The sequence below is a fragment of the Babesia bigemina genome, assembly GCF_000981445.1.
Source record: "Babesia bigemina genome assembly Bbig001, chromosome : III".
NCBI classification, from domain to species: Eukaryota; Apicomplexa; class Aconoidasida; order Piroplasmida; family Babesiidae; genus Babesia; species Babesia bigemina.
The window spans coordinates 479,521-497,500 of NC_027218.1; the positions used below are offsets into that span (position 1 = coordinate 479,521).

General features: G+C 48.5%; 7 protein-coding genes across 7 annotated transcripts; 4 read left to right on the forward strand and 3 right to left on the reverse strand.

The window, feature by feature from the left end:
• Window positions 1-418: 418 nt before the first annotated feature.
• BBBOND_0301980 (hypothetical protein, conserved) lies at window positions 419-7,204 on the reverse strand (the record flags this gene model as incomplete). Its single annotated transcript, XM_012913026.1, has 1 exon — window positions 419-7,204. The coding sequence occupies one exon, from the start codon at window positions 7,202-7,204 to the stop codon at window positions 419-421; it is 6,786 nt and encodes a 2,261-aa protein (XP_012768480.1).
• Window positions 7,205-7,613: 409 nt separating this feature from the next.
• Window positions 7,614-8,540, forward strand: BBBOND_0301990 (hydrolase, NUDIX family protein, putative; the record flags this gene model as incomplete). Its single annotated transcript, XM_012913027.1, has 4 exons — window positions 7,614-7,739; window positions 7,813-7,956; window positions 7,994-8,131; window positions 8,289-8,540. 4 exons carry the CDS (start codon window positions 7,614-7,616, stop codon window positions 8,538-8,540), a joined length of 660 nt encoding a protein of 219 aa, XP_012768481.1.
• A 698-nt stretch (window positions 8,541-9,238) lies between these two features.
• Window positions 9,239-10,595, reverse strand: BBBOND_0302000 (ZINC/IRON TRANSPORTER, putative; the record flags this gene model as incomplete). The annotated part of the gene is made up of 4 exons (XM_012913028.1): window positions 9,239-9,430; window positions 9,514-9,731; window positions 9,905-10,384; window positions 10,424-10,595. The coding sequence occupies 4 exons, from the start codon at window positions 10,593-10,595 to the stop codon at window positions 9,239-9,241; spliced, it is 1,062 nt and encodes a 353-aa protein (XP_012768482.1).
• A 602-nt stretch (window positions 10,596-11,197) lies between these two features.
• On the forward strand, window positions 11,198-12,178 carry BBBOND_0302010 (hypothetical protein; the record flags this gene model as incomplete). Its single annotated transcript, XM_012913029.1, is given in 3 exon segments — window positions 11,198-11,703; window positions 11,739-11,886; window positions 11,906-12,178. The coding sequence occupies 3 exon segments, from the start codon at window positions 11,198-11,200 to the stop codon at window positions 12,176-12,178; spliced, it is 927 nt and encodes a 308-aa protein (XP_012768483.1).
• Window positions 12,179-12,343: 165 nt separating this feature from the next.
• Window positions 12,344-13,185, reverse strand: BBBOND_0302020 (hydrolase, NUDIX family protein, putative; the record flags this gene model as incomplete). Its single annotated transcript, XM_012913030.1, has 3 exons — window positions 12,344-12,544; window positions 12,713-12,997; window positions 13,066-13,185. The coding sequence occupies 3 exons, from the start codon at window positions 13,183-13,185 to the stop codon at window positions 12,344-12,346; spliced, it is 606 nt and encodes a 201-aa protein (XP_012768484.1).
• Window positions 13,186-13,279: 94 nt separating this feature from the next.
• Window positions 13,280-13,576, forward strand: BBBOND_0302030 (hypothetical protein; the record flags this gene model as incomplete). Its single annotated transcript, XM_012913031.1, has 1 exon — window positions 13,280-13,576. One exon carries the CDS (start codon window positions 13,280-13,282, stop codon window positions 13,574-13,576), a length of 297 nt encoding a protein of 98 aa, XP_012768485.1.
• Window positions 13,577-14,485: 909 nt separating this feature from the next.
• On the forward strand, window positions 14,486-17,815 carry BBBOND_0302040 (hypothetical protein; the record flags this gene model as incomplete). The annotated part of the gene is made up of 1 exon (XM_012913032.1): window positions 14,486-17,815. The coding sequence occupies one exon, from the start codon at window positions 14,486-14,488 to the stop codon at window positions 17,813-17,815; it is 3,330 nt and encodes a 1,109-aa protein (XP_012768486.1).
• Between the last annotated feature and the right edge of the window lie 165 nt (window positions 17,816-17,980).

Consider the following 17,980-nt stretch of genomic DNA (forward strand, 5'->3'; position numbering starts at 1 on the left):
GACGGGCTTGCAGAGAAATCAGCACAAAAATACAATCCAGCGACAAAATCGAAGCGGTGGCCGTGCAGCCATGTTTATCTCATAATGCGGTCAGATCAAAACCGCTAAAATGCAAGATCTACGCCGTTGCTTTAACGGCTCGTTAATAGGCCAATCTCGTAGGATACGCTACTACACATTACACATCACCGCACCGAGCGGCTAGATTCCACGGCTGTCCATTCTTGACAAACGTTCCGCAGCTACGCCGGTGTGCCAGAAAACCTGCTACACAATTTACTGCAGTGACGTCAGGAACGCAACGGCAACACCTTAACGGCGGATACCCACGCATAATGGCAGACAAGCAAAATACATCATTGCAACACCAAATGTGGGTCAATTATCGTATATAGTATCGGCAAAATTGACGAGACAGTTAATGTTTCACGTCGTCACGCGAGAGCAGCGGCGACGAAAACTTGCAACCGTAGTACTGCCGTAAAACCATGGCAAGGTTACAGACGCTCGTAAGTAGAAGCGCGTACAGCGACCTGTACGTGTAGGTGTGCCTTTGGATGCTGCCAAAGGAGGCCACGTGTTCCAGGTCGTAAGGTGCGAGGTATTCCACCAACTGGTCGCCCAAAACATGCTTGCGCCGGGGGCCCACAGTTTCGCCCATTTGGGCACCGTTGTCCTCACACAAACGAGCGATCTTGTCGAGGAATAATTCGATCCTAAACAGGTCAACAGCCTTTCGTAACCTGGGCAGCATGCCAGGCTGCTCGGAACCGCCCTCAGGTGCCCTCACGGCTGCGATATGTTCATCCTGAAGACACACACTTTGCATTATGTCCTTTGCCTGCTCGCTAGGAGACGATCCGAGCAAATTGGTAGAGGCAGAAGAGCAGTTTGTCAAAACCAGAGCCAGAATATACTCCAGAAGTGTCGCTGCGCATTCAACCGTGGCAACACGCAAAGCGAAACGACCAAGTGACTTACGCCTAGACTTGGGGTCTAAGAAGTTCAAATGGTTAATAAAGCACAGCAAACTGGAACCACAACGCGTAAGCACAGTGGCGACAGTCACCGCCTTCTCAATAGCCAATGCCTTGATAGGGGTCTGAGTAGAAAAGTCCAAATCGGCTTCGAAAGCACCCAACTCCGGAAATACGCTCTGTAAACCCAATAGAATACATTGCCAGTAGCAATCGCTAGACGTTGACAACTCAGCGGTTAGCAACTCCAGCAAAGCAGGCACCGACCTAGGCATGCTCATTGCTAGAGGGAATTTGCACTGTAAATCGGCTAAAATCAAACTGAAATTGTTCAAAGGCTCCGAATTGAACTTAGCTCGGCGGTACTCGGCCAGTATCCATAAAACGCAGACTCTGTAGATGCGGAGCAAACTGCTCGCTAGAGTTACCCTGTCGTCGGTAAGAGGGACGCTTGCGTTGAGAGGAATCAATGAACCCAAAAGTTCGGAGTGACGGTTCATCCATTGGATTAACGCGTTTCGAGTCTTCACAGAAGGCACGCCTAGCAGGTTCTCCAGTATGCAAATAAAAGGGTTGAAGAGCTCAGTAGGAAGCTTGTCGCAATTAGTGAAGCCCAGCAACAGATCACACGACAAAAACAAATCCGCCAGACACATTGATGGAGATGTAGGCTGTACGTGATACCAGAACGCCGAAAACTGTTGCAATTCGCTGGCCGCCTTCAGAACACGAGCCGTACCCGTCAGTAGTTTAAGACATAAATGGCAATACGGTGAATGCAAGAGACACTGCTTGCACCGTTTGAAATCCAAAAAACGGTTGTGTAAAAGTAGCGACACAGAATCCGTGCTTATCGATCCAAGAGAACCATAATTAACCGCGCCCAAATCGTATTCGATCGCACCTGCCTCGAATTTGCGCAGCGCGCGCAATATCAGGCTCAATAGATCCAGAGCTTCCACACGGTAGTCTATTCGCACGCCAGAATCAACAGCAATGAACAACACTTCGCTACTGCGATTAGCCTCCAGTTCAGCTACATCGCTGACGACCATACCATCCAGATGTGGAGCTTGTAGATACGTGTAATCTTGGCCTACGAAAATGCGGCGAAGACCACTCACGGCGTACGGAGCATCTACTCCAGAAGACATGGGGTAGATGCTGCCGTTGCTCCTGTCTGTAGCTTCGGGAGACATGTCCTCAGGAGACGGCACGACTCCTTCGTTAGTTGTCGACACATCTAGGACTGAATAGTATCTACTCATGCCGATGTCATGCAATATGGCCGTTGCATCCGATGATAACAGGTGCAGCAAAGCAGGTCTGTCATCCGTTGGCGGTCCTGAAAGGTCGGACGACGGGCTGAGCAAATGAGCAACCACAAGCTCAGTTATGCTTGCGCCGTTTGTCCGATGCTGATTCATCAGAAACAGGTTCACACAAGCATAAATCTTGCTACGGAGATGAGTGGATGTCTCGTGCGTCAAAACAAACGTTAGCAATTTTAACACGATTGATATTGACAGCGTACAATCATTGCCCAAGATGTCAGACCTGCTCGCAAGCCAGATGCTACCAAGCTGCTTTATTAATGCCGCGTGCAGCGCCAACCGCAATTCGCAGGTGTCCTCCGGATTAAACTCCACGCAAGACAACTCCAGCCACGTCCTCGATTTCTCGGAAAGACCAACTATGCCTAGCTTCGTGCTGTATGACAAAAAGTTCAACAGGCACGATATCAAACCTATGGACGATGCGATGACCATGTTGGAGGAGTTCACACGTAACGCATACCGCTGAGTCCCCTGATGAAGCTGCTCACACGACTGAGGATTAAGCAGCTTCGTACACAGTTGAAGGTCAAAAACCAGACACAAATTCGATGGGAATGATGCTACCTTCCATAAATTCACGAAGTCTTTGGCGCCAATGCCGCCCTTGCCAGTTGTTATAGCGTTCAGCAGTGCATCCAGTTCATCACGCATAGAGAGCGTCACTTCAGACATGCACTTTACAAAACGAGAGTACAGCTTAACATAATGCGTCATGTCATCCGACGATATACAGACCGCACCGCGCTCCGCCAATAAAATCAACAGCTGCAACATGTTCGACAACCGCTGGCACTGCATCACGTAAGATTCATGCGGCAGATTGGCAAAGTCAATCCTGCTAGCCTCATCAGCAAGTGAACTCCAATGATGCGCAACTAGTTCTAGCACGTGGGGATAAATCTTGGCGAACGATACCACAGCTGACAAAGCATCCATGCGACGCCAATCGGAAAACCTCCACATGTCACCACCACCGGAGGCCAACCTGATCAACGCTATGACATTATTAGCAGAACCCAATAGGCGTAACGCGAAATCTTTATCGCATTTCGTGAATGCTGCCTTCAGTGCACACTGCTTCAACACAAGTAAAACCAAATTGTCAAGGCCGCAACGATTCAAGTCGCACAACTGACTTGTGCAGTAGTACCAGTGCTCGGAAACATCCATGCGATTGAAGTTAGCAACCATAGTGGCAACCTTGTTGTACAACACCAAATCCTCCGACTCCATTGAACGATACATCACATATTGAGAACGCTCTTCACAAGGATGTAGTAGGCTGTAATAACGATGCAACTCCCTCAATACGTCGCTAGGCACAACTAAAGAAGCGCTACCCATACGCTCTACAACCAGCAGAAGAAGGAAAACCGATTTCATGCGAATCTCTTCAGACACATTGGGGTCGAAACAACCGATGAATTCGCAACTCTTACCAGGGCATATAGCGTTCTCGTTTTTCAAACACAGCGTGTTCATCGCTTCCAGAACGGCATCGTGGGCAAGTAGCAAGGACATTGACTGCATGTCAAACTGTATGCACTTACAAGTCTTTTCATCAGCAATGTCACGAGCAGACGAGGATGAGAAGATGCTGTTGATCTTTCTGATCTTGTTCGACCACCAGTCAAGCGAAGCCGAAGATGCATCCACGTCCATGTCGCTGTTTGTCAAGTGTGGACGCTGCCGTTCAACCCTGCAGTACGGCAAGCCACAATGCGAGCAATGTGACCCATTACGATGCGTGGACATCAGCGTCGCTGCACGATGCGACATAATCAATAGAACATCACGTTTGAAAATGATGCACATGGTTGATATTGCCGACAACAACTTAGCCTCACTTGCAGCACGCACCAGGGAAACGCACAGCGAACTCGCAGGTAGCAAGAATTGCTCAAGCAGATACTGACTGGCACGGCTTGAGTTATCACAAGTCTCGATCGGGCCCTGTGCGACTTCCGAGAGGAACTCAAAAACATCGGACACCAACGACCAGTGAACGCATTCGTTGCGGAAACAGTGAGTGTCCAAAATCCACAACGAAAATTGAACGAGGCTGTGCAACCAGTCGACACCCTCGTAGCGGAAACGCTCAACTCGTGGTACGTATACAAACAATTTGCGCACGCAGCTCACAAAAGCACGCAATTCCTCAACGCTCAGAACGTAACCTTTTGTTGCATATCCTTTAACAGCAACATTCTTCGAAGCCTGCACAAGCTCTGCAAGGCGACGCAGGGCAGCGCATGCAGTACCCGAATCTCTGATATGGCTAGAACACAAGCTTGACAAGACAGAAGCAGTTAGTAATTCAAGCCCATCCATCCGGCTACGGGACAATATGCTGAAAATTGCACTCAAAAAGCTGCGATCGCCATCGTCCGTGCTGTGTTGAATATTAACATCCAGGTGGACAGGCGCCTTCAGAACTGGATTTGGACCTTCGGGAATGCGATCACATAACGACACTAATTTGAAGGCCGCTATGGACGTCTCTATTAGCCCAAAAGGACAACGACCTCCGAGACCTACAGTGCCCAAAGCAATCTTGACCTCAGGAGCACCACTAATCAGAGGGAAGGTGTACAGCTTACGCAGACAACTGCCGACTCCCATGCTTTGCTGCGAAGGATGCGCTGGTATCGTTGATGCAATCATAAGAGCTGCCTCCGCAGTCTCAATCTGGTCATCACGTGCCAGCAACTTCTCGTAAATCAGACCCGGAAGACGGCTGTAATGACCCTCAGTCATACCTCCAATCTGGGAAATAAGACGCTCTAGAAGAAACGGGAAACGGATCTCGCGTGATGCACTGGTGCTCAAAAACTTACCCACTAAATGACTAAGGCACTCACCCTCTACATCTTCCACGGTGCACAGGTACAAGGCGAACTCAAGCAAACATGACAACAGACGTGGGTACGTCTCGACGTAGGTGTTGCCGTCGCCAGCAGCTACTGTTACCAAATCCAGTAACGCACTATTGCGCTCCCACCAGCTGAAACCGTCACTAGGCACTATCAGACGTTCAACGGTCTTCTTGTCCACATTTGAGTCATCACAGCAGTTGTATAGGTCATTCTCGAACGAGTTGTACGTGTATACATGGCAATTGACGTTGGGAATAAGAGAACGATACGATTCCGCGCAACTCCTCCATATCTCAAAAGCGTACCGTTTATTGCCCTTGGCGCCCAATTTAGTAACAAGAGTCAGCAGTTCTATAATAGATCTTCCTGGATTGCGGTAAAGCGCTTCGTCGCGCACTCCCGTGTACGGCAGCCGTGCACGGTCCTCAGCAATGCGTTTGCAGCGGATCTCATAGTCCACAATGTCGTACCAACGCTTGCCTAACACGCCATTGCTAAACAAAAATGCGTTCAAAATCGTGTCCAAAATCTCCACGACCGTGTCCCGGTAATTCAGCGGCGTCGACATCACCCATAAACTTCCCATGTGGGCAAATACGCCGCAGTCGAGGCCCTTAATCATCCGGTCCGTATCGTTGACGTACATACCAAACACCACAAATTCCAATACCTTGATCAAATCGTTGTCCTCCAGAAAAGGCTTTGACGTCGACTTGAAACGGTCCAAAGAATCACTATCTTTATTTAAATACGCTTTCAGCGGTGGCCCGTTCTCAGAGATGGCGAGGAGACGGTAATGCTGCGGGTGTAGCGATAGTATCACAATAAGCGAAAGCCGATTCCCAACGTTGCAAACATTCTTAGTCATCTCATCGAACTCGTGCACTCCAACACACTTCGATAACAACACATCAGATGAGGGGTACCAAGGCGATAGAGCATCAGACGAACCTCCAAAGACGGAACGTAATAAAGCGCCGTAGTCCGATGAATCAAACAGCGCTTTCAAGTCAAATACGTTAGGAAGAAGTGCAACTAGACACCGTAGCTCATCCTTCGCAGGGTGAAAACGGAGGAAGTAGGACTCGAGGAACCTCAGCAGGTCGTTCACCAGATCAATAGTGCTTTCGTACAATGCCTTAATAAACGACGACAAATCACCACTTACCATAGACTTGTACCTCGATGACTCCTTTATGGCGGTCAGTAGCAATAGGCAGATGTTTTTAATCAGACCCCTAGACAATAAATCACGCAGTATTGACACACCCTCTGGAAAAACTGCATCCGCGGCGGCAGTTGCATCCGACAGCATTTTGCCTCCATTCACAAATGACAACAAAAGCGTCAAAGATTTCAGCTGGCATCTCGATTGCACATGTAACATCCCATCTATGATTGCAAACTCCGACATGCTTTGACTTTCGTTTCCGTAATAGCAAATGCCCTCGTACAACATCTCGCAACACAGATACTGGTCCACGTTAGCAAGCGTGCTAAACAAATCAATCTGGTCTAAACTACGTTCCACGCAAGCGAATTTTTTGCGAACGTAATCACGAACGTCGGCCTCGGTAATGGAAGAGTTGCGACGTGGTATCAGGTGCGGCCGATGAAACGGATACTTTCGGAAGCCGCTTATAACCCCACAGCGCATTTTGTGCAAAGCGTCATTGGTCACGTCGCCCTCAGGCGGATCGGACACAGACGTCAACGGTCTCGAACCCCGAGTGCCATCAACGGTAACGCTATCATTGCTCACGAGACCCGACAACCAATTGATACTATCTCGTCTAGAAGGTGGCGACGCAGACTTGGTATCTCTAGAGTTAGGACGGCGCCAAAAACGTGACCAAAATCCCCCCGAATCCGTAGCGCCTTCCTCCTCGACGCTTTCTGGCAAATGCGACTTGCTTGCTCTACATAACTGCTCTAGGCAGCTGTGCATCACTTCGTAGTTGCCGTGGCACCATTGCGATATGTATTCGGTGGGAGTAACGCCGCCGGCCGCCATTGTGAACAAAACACACTATTCGACGCAGCCAAACGGCAGCATATAACACCCTCACCAAAGTAATAGCCAATGCATCCTAATGTCGCATTATAGTGCTACACATGGTTGCAAAAATCCAAAACGGCGGACATACACCCTTCGATTGAATATATAGCGACAACGGTAGTTATCGCGTCGGCGTAATGGGCATCCATCGACGGCACGGCCAGAAATATAGAAGCCGTCGTCACGGCTCACATAAATTCAATGGCATTGCGCTTTTGCGCCTTCCCAACGCTACGGCCATCCTTCCCCACCCACAGGGTACACATGGCTCCCACTTTAACATTACTCGAATGGACCACCAACCTCCAACCAAAGGATTGCGCAATTGAAAATATTAACGGGTGATTAAAAGACAAACTTAAAAATGACCCAGAGGTATGCCGATACCATAGACAAGACGCGGCTGGATTCCATGCCTGAATCCACCGAGGTCGTTGTCATGGTCGACAAAGACGATAATGAGATAGGGACTTGCACGAGGAAGGAAATGGTAAGTGGTGGCAGAAAAAAATATATTTTGCCCGCGTGATGATGGTAAACGCTTCCACACTCACTATGCGCAGCGTCAATTCAACAAGTGGCACAGAGCTACAAGTACAATCATTCTATCAAACCCCGATGAACCTACCATCTATTATCAAGTGAGAGACGACCAAAAAGACTACTGCCCGGGCTATTATGACCTGGGTTTTGGCGGGGTAGTCACGGTAGGCGAACACCATTTATCGAAGTATACGTTCGTAGATTGGGGAATCCTATCTGGACTGCGCACTAAGAGAGACCAGGGATGAATCCGGCATCGATTTCTCTGAAAACGATTTGGTAGAAGTTGCCTATATAGCGAGGGATGATGAGCACGTCAGGTGCCACTACAAGGTGTATGTAAGTCATGTTCGTAAGACGTGCCAAAGGAAAGCGGTCATGCGCTTAATGTGTGTAGTATGTGTGGCAATGCAGCTTAAGATTGAATCATTATCTGAAATGTTTCATCATTGCATCGTGAACACTTTGACGACGCCGTGCGCCACTTCGTGGAAAGGTTTATTCACTGTTTTCCTCTCTCGATAGCAAGCATATCGTAAAACAGGTGGCACTTTATGACGGAACTCCAGCAACCAATGAATCTGAACGGGAAGATGCAAGGTGCATCAAAACTGCTCTGCTATCGGATGTGGACAAGCTCATGGAGCAACACAACTTCACGAAGGCCTGCGAGCTCTTGGTGGGGCCGCTCAAACGTTTCGTCGAGGAGGGAGGGCTGGCCAAACTGGCAGACTCGACTAAGAAGTAGGAGCAGGGAGGCGCCGTTAACACAAGCCTCAATCATAGCATCGCATCAAAAAATACCTTAGACCAACAATATAGGCTGACCAGTCAACCAATCAACCACTTTTAAAGGGTTAGTCACTAAATATATATTTAGCTTTTGACAATGTGGCTCTGTTATGTTGTAAAGGGCTTCCTGCAACTTGCGATGCCTCTCATGCTTGTCAAGGGCCCAGGTGCCGAACCACAGGCACGCTGTGCGCTAAGCATCGCCTAGCAGTTGAACGTCTCAAATGAGCTGTTCATAACGGGCTCTTAACACCGCTTTTGTAAGCAACGATATTCTGTATCGTCCATCGCCTCCACGTCCCGTTTCACGGAAGGCGCCACCTTGAACACTGCCCTGGCTGTACGTTCTCACCATGATCCGTCACCAGGTCCGCGTACTCCCTCTTGAACACTTACGTTTACACCAGGTTCCATTGGTTGCTAAACCAAATGTCCGCGGTTGCAGTGGTGGTGTCTAGGTGTGCCAGTATCAGCCAATTGGTTGTGTTCCTTGGGCCTCTGGCTCTTGGACGTCTTATCAAACGTAATCCATCGGTGTTCCCCATTTCTTCCAACGTCGATCTCGTGAGTATCGACCTTCTTCAGCGCTTTATTCGTATGTATTATTAAGAATCAAGTAAAGTACTGATTGGCGCGCTACCACGGCACGTGCCCTCAGTGGCAATGGGCATGACCAGCGTGTTCTGTGCAACCGTCGTGCACGTGTGAGTGGGCGCAGCCACCAGAAAACGCAACTTCAAGAAGAGCAGTGCCAAAGATAAACATCATCCCAGCAAACACGCACAACCACTTCCAAAACGCCGTCTTACGACAATGCATGTGACAAAACAACTCATGGTTTACTATCTCCATGCCAATGTAGATAAGGGTGCCCACGGCGATGCAATTCAAAACCGCTTCAGCAGACGCGCCTAAGACAAATGCAAAACTGCAAAGCGAAACTCACTTCGGCCAGATGCGATTCCCCCGATCAAAATGCCCAACGGCGAACTCATACAGAAAATTGTCTGCATTACAATAGCAGACAACTTGCTGTTAGACGAAACAAAGGAAGAAAGCGCCATTCCAGCAGCCCACTTGTGCAGAATTATGCCCACCGTCATCAGCCAAAGGTTCCAGTGAGATTCCGCAAGTCCCACCACAATGCCTGTGATACTGTCAACCAAACGCATACGCTCCACACCAGCAAAACGTCATGCAGCGACTACGACATGCATTCATTTAAACATTAAGCATCACTATCGGTGCCTGTACGCACATGCCACACGCTGAGCAAAACACAGGCACCAACAATAATATGAAAAACCCTCGCATACATACCTTCAAAGAGCGAATGTATGAAAAGCGCCAAAGTTATGCATAAGCCGTTGCACTGGCATAAGGGGCAAAGAACCCGCATAATCTTTGACAACAAACGGTTGTGCCTATGACGAAAACGGGACCCAATGCTTGCCACAGTACGGGGAGCGTCATCCTCGATATAGTCGTCATGGTGCTCCATTTGTGCTCTTTCCATATCGCACGCTGCACTGCGGGATGCACTCTCACAACATGATGCACTTTCCTCCTCAAAACCGCAGCAACCGCTGGGGACTTGGCATGCATTGAAGGCGGCTGAACAGGGTGTGCGCCCAGAAGACAACACCCGTTCTATGAACAGCATACCGCAGAAGGCCATCAAAGCAATGAAATATCCCGGGTTGAACTGCCCATGGCCCAATTTCCACAGTATACTGCCTTCTTCGCACTGAGCAACAGCTTCCGGGAGGATGTGAAGAAACGCCATGCCCATAATAATGCCTGTACAAGGATTTAACATTTCAAAAGTGACAAACTAACCAGCACCCAAACAGTTGCAAAGACATAGCCTCGAATCTATCGCATCTTGTCGCTCTTTCAGGTCCGTATTCCCTTTTGAAAAGTAAACCACCAAGTAGGGGATTAGACAACCCAGCAGGCCAGAAAAGCCTATCAGCACTGCTGATAAAAATTTCGCTACTCCCACATTCATGTTGCCCAGAATTACCCTCAAATTTTGTTTTATATGAAATGGTATACCAGTGATAAATACCCGAAAAGGCAACCTGGGATTTTTCGTGTGTCGCTATTGAGCAAGCTGCGTTAACACCCTCAACCTCTAGAAGACACGCAGAATTGCTCAAACCCCCCTATGCGAAAAGATCCTGTTGCGACAACATAGGCTATTACACATCAGTGGGTAACTGAATTTAATGTTCTTGTGAATGAAATATGCCGTGCCATCAAATGTGTACACACCATTTAAGTGCCAGCCAACTTAGGGGAAATATGAACTCGAAAATGAACTACTGCACAATCCTAATTATATATATGAAATGTAGGTATTTCAATTAACCGCGCCGAATAAGTTACGGGGAAACAGGCGGAATAAGCCGCAGAAAGTTTGAGTGCTCCTGCACATTTACGATCCTTAGCATTTCAGGCTCTACCGTATCAAACCTTCACACCATGTGACGACCAGCCGGTGGTACCTGATTGACGGTAGAATGTGCTACTCAGGAATCAAACATCAGGTGTTTCCATAGTACACACCTCTGCGTCACATGCCGTAACCATCAACACGAAGGATGCAAAATGGATGTCTTCGTGCAAAATTTATTCGATGGCATTGATATACCTGATGATCTTTCGGAGGTTGGCAGAATTAATACTACTGCGCCCAAGCATGAAAAAAATCCAACCCAGGATGAAAACAGACACATGGGACAGCCAGCACAACGACACCAGGCGCAAATCCAGGATAACGCAAATGCGTGCCAAACGACGAAAGTGGCTCCTGTCATAACTGCAGGCCTCCCTGTTCTCGCCCATGACGGAGGATTCGCCAGACCCACTAAACGGCCAATATTCGATGTCAAGGCACCCTTTATCGCACCTAAACCTTGTCCAACGCCATCACAACCTGCAGCTGTACCAACAAGGCGACTTGTTGAAAAACCTGAGAACACAAAACGCGAAGAAACGTGCACTTCCACTAATGGTCGAAAGTTATCGCATGCTGTAAAGAAGACCATCGCAGAACGATTTCCATTGAGGGGACCTGCAGGGATACGCTCCTACAGAAGTCTTGTGGATATTATGTCGGTTCCGTTGAAATGCCATATCACGATTGCAGGCTCTACGGTGAATCTGCCAAGGACGCCGCTGGGAGAGAGAAGCACGCTTGGGTCAAGGCGCTTGATATGCTAGACTCAAACAGTAAGTTGAAGCCATTCCAACAGACGAATTTTATTATCCACAGCCCTGGGATGCAACTTCAGGAAGTATGCGGATTTTCCGCAGCATTTCTCCGTTAGCGAGTACGTAACTAAGAAGTACAACATCAAGTGGATCATAAACGAGGCTTCCATACGTCACGTCGGATTCAAAATGGACTGGCTGGTGGTGTTCGTACTTTCTCAGCGTACGCTGGGTTTACAGGTCATGTATGCATTCATGGACAAAACTGGTCAAATGCTTGGATGCATGAAGGAAGAACTGCACTCGAACCTAAAAACCGTGGAACCCGGGTGCACACTCATACTAAAAAACGTAAGCTGCAGAGGGGAGATCTGACTATTATCAGGTGTTTGTATTCATCCCCGTAGGATACATGCCGTACCTCGTCATTAATGAGAGCAACGTTGTCAGCGTTGTATGTAGCGACGCGTGATGCCGTAGTTGTGCGATGCGTTCGTAGTAACGAAACTGTGGAGCAGGCAGACAGTAACTTCGTATAAGTCAAATGCTAACTTCCTTAAGCTTCGATATGCCTCCCTCTTTCACGAACTCCTTGATTCGTGGAATTATCCACGAGCACGACGACGTAAACTTTTCAGCTTTCATAAGCTCGTCGATGGTGGAAAGGGGCGTGCTCCTAATCTCATCCACCTCGCCAGGTTGTGGAGTCAACCTATCCAACGGACCGTTGTAAAGCGCCACCTACAGAAAACCGTTAACTCATAACATGCAACAAGTCGTACGTACTGCCCAGACTTATCAAGTACATGGGATGCCATCCACGTACGAAAACAAGCAAACGGAGTGTGACGCATACAACTAAAATATCTGCTCATGGCAACGCCAGAGCTCATATATACGCTAACTTACAAATAGCTTGTAGTGGCATCTAATGCATTCTTCATCACGCGCATAGTTGCCAAGCTCGTACAAATTCTCCTCAGAAACGGATAAACCAGACTCCTCAGATGTTTCGCGAAGGGCGTTGTCCACGTATGATTCGCCCACCGTAACGACGCCACCAAAAGCCAAATCGTTATAGCTGGGGCAGTAAACCTTCTGCGATGACCGTTTATGATATATCACCTCCACTTCAGAGCCTCTTGTTGACAAGAGTACCGTGCAGGTTGTGCGATGCCACTTGTTGAATTGACGCTGGATATCATTAAAGTTTCTATGGGATGAAGCTCGACGAAATACACACTCTTGATTAAACCGCTTACCATTTCCTTCCTTGTACATGTGCCCACTTCATTGTCGTCCTTGTCTACCATAAGCACTACCTCCGTTGCCTCCGCCATGGACGATAAGCGAGACATGTCAAGTACGTCGTCATGAGCCATATTGCAGTGTTATATGCGGCATAAAATAATATGGTCTGAAGACTTATGCACGAGCGCTGTCGCCTTCTCCAAATCAATGGTAGCGTAAAACAACATGGGGGAAAACGCAACCATAAATAATGGGTCCGGCTGCGTACAGCTCATATTTCTCACGTATAATTTATTATTCGTAAAGCGTCGTTTTCTAAATTGCGACCGTACTTCCGTAATCCAGTGTCGCATTGCACACCGAAGCGTGAAGTTAGACACCTCCGTACCGCGCTATCAATTCGCACGTCAATATGATAATATTGCAATATGTTGCGGTTTAGTTGCTTATGAGACGCCACGTGGATGGACATGTGTGATGAAACAATGCGACGACCTCAGGGCACGGATGGCCATAAGGTAGATCCTGAATAATAGTTTAATATACGCCAAATAACCAATCACAGGCCATTAACAGTAAATAAAACGTAGTATAAAGTCGGTGATTATTTCGTTCGATAAATTGAACTCATTTTGGCGTTCAACTCAACGTGTTCTGTGTCTGCGTCGCCTACAGCTTTCCACAGATGGGAAAAACAAGTTAGATTGGCCATTGGTATATAACTATATGCATCATTATACGTTGGTCTTGTAAATTCGTCACGCCGGCCTGGTTGCGATCAATGTGAAACGGCTGATAGATTGTTATGAGGCACGCCTATGTGGCTGCATCACTGAGGGTAACGGCGAGCTATGGTGAGGCTCGACAATGAGGAAGCGGGCGCTGTATGCAAATTTGGCATGGCAACATAGGCGCTGTCGAACGCCAACTGCCATCACCACACGCTAGCTGGCGTGGAAAAATTATACCATGTTAAATTCTCATCACATCTTTCATTACGATTCACGTGCCCAGGCAGACATAATATCTACTTCTGTCATGGCAAATTTTTTGACATCTTATATGAGATGGTAGGCAGCAAGTTTTACTCACTTCTATAGTCTGTCTGCTAGCATAGCTGCAGCAAGCAGGAAAATCTGGCTGCGGTATCTAGCGAAAAAAGTTGGAGCCAATTACACAATAAAATTAAACAACGGACGTCACTTTATTCAATTGCCTGTAACCATTACTGTTGAGAAACTTTTCAGTACAGGAATAACACCGTTCCCTGGCAAACAGGGTTCAAAAAATATCAACACCTCTTCCAAGTTACCGGCAGATTCCTTTGAGGTAGTCGTTGCATACGCCATTTCGTCAGAATCGGTGGCAACATAATTTGTCACTGCTTCACAAAGTTGGGTTAGACTTCTGAGTAACCACGAGGCTGCGATGATGGTGTCTACGTACCAGAGGTTCACCCTCTCGTGGGCCCTGCTGACAAGTCTGCTTATATGTTGTGGCCTTGTAGGCGCTCAATTTGACCCAGAAGACACTAATGACAGGCCGATATCCTGGCGGTTCGATGCTTCACCCGTACGCCCTCATCTAAATCCCCGTAATATGGAGCAACGCGACGAAATGCAGAGAGTAGGAGCTGTTGCCGACGATGCGAAAAGATACAGCGTTATTGCAGAGGACGCGTTGAAGCTTGTTTTTCCACAGTCGAGCACGAACAACTTCCACGTCACCAAACTGCTCTTCGACAAAAATTATGCCAATAATGACATAAATGTTGACCTATGGGAAAAAATTAGTGCCATGGTTAAATCCATTACCGATGGCTATAATAAAATTCGAAATGCTGTATTCCATCCTGCGGCAGTCAAGACTGTAAAAACTGGAGTTTTCCAATCTGCCACCGTGATGCAAGATTTCTACGGCTATCAAGAGATGATATCTCAGATCAACATTAATCACTTGCGCAAGTACCTCGACGATTTGATTAGTAGTTCACAGCTCTACATGCAACTGAAGATGTTCAAAGCACTGCCTCCATACTTGTTGAACGAAGTCGAACCTTTCATGCTTATCAGGAAACTGAGCACTGTATACAGCATTACAGGGGTTTATAATTATACGGGGTTGATTAGTGAGGCACTGAAGGCTTTTACTGACGCAGAATCTCCGGAGTCCAAAGAATATAAGACTTGGATTAACCACCAAAGGGCTCAATTGAAGGAGCTGGCAGCCTTGCTATTAACATACGACGTGGATAAGGCTGAAGAGGCATGTTCCTCATTGCAGTGTATGGGCTACACCAACAGTGCCAACGTAGCTCTGTGGTACGAACTCTACTCGGCCATCGATGAGCAGACCGTGCTGATGCGATCCTCTGACGAGCTCAAAACAGCCATTCATCTGACTCTGGCGAGGCGCGGAAATACATATTATGATTACTGCAACCTCAGCAAGATTGCATGTATCCTGTCGAGTTTGCTCCCGCAGCGTGTTATGACTCAGGAGGAGCGCCATGAGTTCGAGGCGAACATGAACCGCCTACGTGCGTCAATGATGGCCGCGGGCATCAAAATCGATGCGTCAGCACCAACGGCAACGGATGAATCCATAGTGGATCACTTCGATCCGACGGCACCAATCAACGCCAGCCGAACGGAACTGACGCTTTTCATTGTTTACACCAAAAGTATGATGAGGAATATAGTGAAGTCTCAAAAATGGATCCGCGATCGCCTCTACAATGTGGCCAATAGGAAAATCATTCAACGTGAGTCGAGTGGTATGGATGATTGGCGAACCGAATTTGATAGATTACGGGATACGTCTGATATAATCCAGGATATAATTGGCGCTTCGAAGGTGTTGAACGATAGAATTGACGTATACATCGACAAGTATCTTACATCCTCGGCTAATGAATACATTACGGAATATGGAGGCTATTTGATATTAAAAAAGGCGCACCGTGTGATGTCAAACACTTCGGCTGTGCGCGGGCTCATGCTTGATTTTTACGCACGCCTCAACCGTACATTTGTGGCAAGGGAAGCGCAGATGAAGCTTTACGCGTATCCATCGCTTTTGTACGAAGTCGCAAACCTTGTGTCCACTTCGTGTCGGGCTCTAAATGCGTACCTGACTCCTTACATGGAATTGATCGGAGCGGTGACTATGGATATGGCCAAAGCGGATGCAGCCTTGAGTTCTGCACCCCCTTCTGTGTCCTCATCAGATAGGTTTGAACATATGCGCGCAAGGTACCAGAGCCTCAAAGATGACGTGCAGCTCGTTTTGAATCAGTTCGGTGACCTGGGTGTGAATGCGGAAAGAATTCTTGGGCTGTTGCGGTTTGTGGACGGAAATGCAGTGTCTGAGTCAGAGGATAGCAGGGAGCAACTGTGGTACTCGTACTTTGAGCTGAGAGAAGACATTCATAATGGAATCCTGTTGGGTTCAGCTTTTGAAAGCATCAGGTACAAATGCGAGGAAATAAGCAAATTTGCAGATGAGCTGGCGGCGCTCGTTGACGGGGATGGAGGAAGTGGTGAGGCGTCGCGCCGAGCTACAGCAGTGCCAGGGGAGTCGACCGAAGACTCCGTTTCTGGTGATGCCGCTAGTTCTGATGAGAGCGCTGCAGATGGGCCTGTGGATGCTGCTTCGGTTGCAGGCGGTGAAGTTGTTGCTCCGACGGAAGCAGAACATGGCGATGCGGACGGATCATTGGCCGAGTCGGATGGTAGAGATGGAGCTGATGAGGCGACGGGTAGCGTGCCTTCGGAGAGAGCGCAGGAAGCAGTCAGTGCGTCGACTAACGATCATGTAACTCCCGAGCCAACTTTTGGAATGCCTTCTGAAGAGTCTTACACGACGCTGCCGGATGAAACCAAGGCAACACCTCAACCAACCGTTGACATGCGTTCACTGGAGTCTTACACAAGCCTGCCGGATGAAACCAAGGCAACACCTCAACCAACCGTTGACATGCGTTCACTGGAGTCTTACACAAGCCTGCCGGATGAAACCAAGGCAACTCCCGAGCCAACTTTTGGAATGCCTTCTGAAGAGTCTTACACGACGCTGCCAGCTTATGAGGAGGGTGTCTACGAGCCGGCTACCGGCGTGTTTAGGCTGTCGCGGGAGGATGAGCGTACGCCAATTGACGGTGACGTCAGCACGGGTACCACGGCGGCCGACAGAGCGACCGAGAGCACGACGGAGAAGAGCGCCGAAGAGTTGCCACGTGCGTTTGGGGGAGTGGAAGTGCCAAGAGGTGAAACGCCTGGCGGTGAAGTGCCTGCGATGTGGGGTCAGAGTGACGAGGAGACGCCGACCGATTCCAGTGCGACCCGCGAGGTAACGAAAGCGTCTGACAGCGAGATTCGCAAAAACGCTCCAACGGCGGATCAGTCGAGTTCAGAAGACCCGAGTGGAACTGAAACTGCGGCAATTGCTAGTGAAGTTGAGGTTGCTGGTGGAGCTGCGGTTGCTGGTGAAGTTGAGGTTGCTGGTGAAGCTGCAGTTGCTAGTGAAGCTACGGTTGCTGGTGATGACTGGGCTGACGATGATGACATTAGTCCTTCAACGCCGGAAGCGTCCGGGAGAGTGACGGGAGTTGATGAGGTGCCGTCAGAGGTGATTGTGCTGTCTGGTAGTGTGGATGAGAGGGGCAACCTGCGCGATAAGTTGAGTAGCGGCTTCGGTGCGGTTTGCGTCTGCGTGAAGGCGGTACTCTCTCTGTTTCTGTGGGCGGTGCTGTGGGTGTAGTGAGTCGATGCTGCGGGTATTTTGCGCCCCTGTAGCGTCAGCAAGACAAGGAGCCCGCCAACATTAATTTTCTCTAATGAAAGTATCGCGACGTCTATAATGCGTGAGAGTGTCGGCGGCGGTGGGCGCCAGCGGCAGGTGTTGACAAAAATAGATACAACTGCG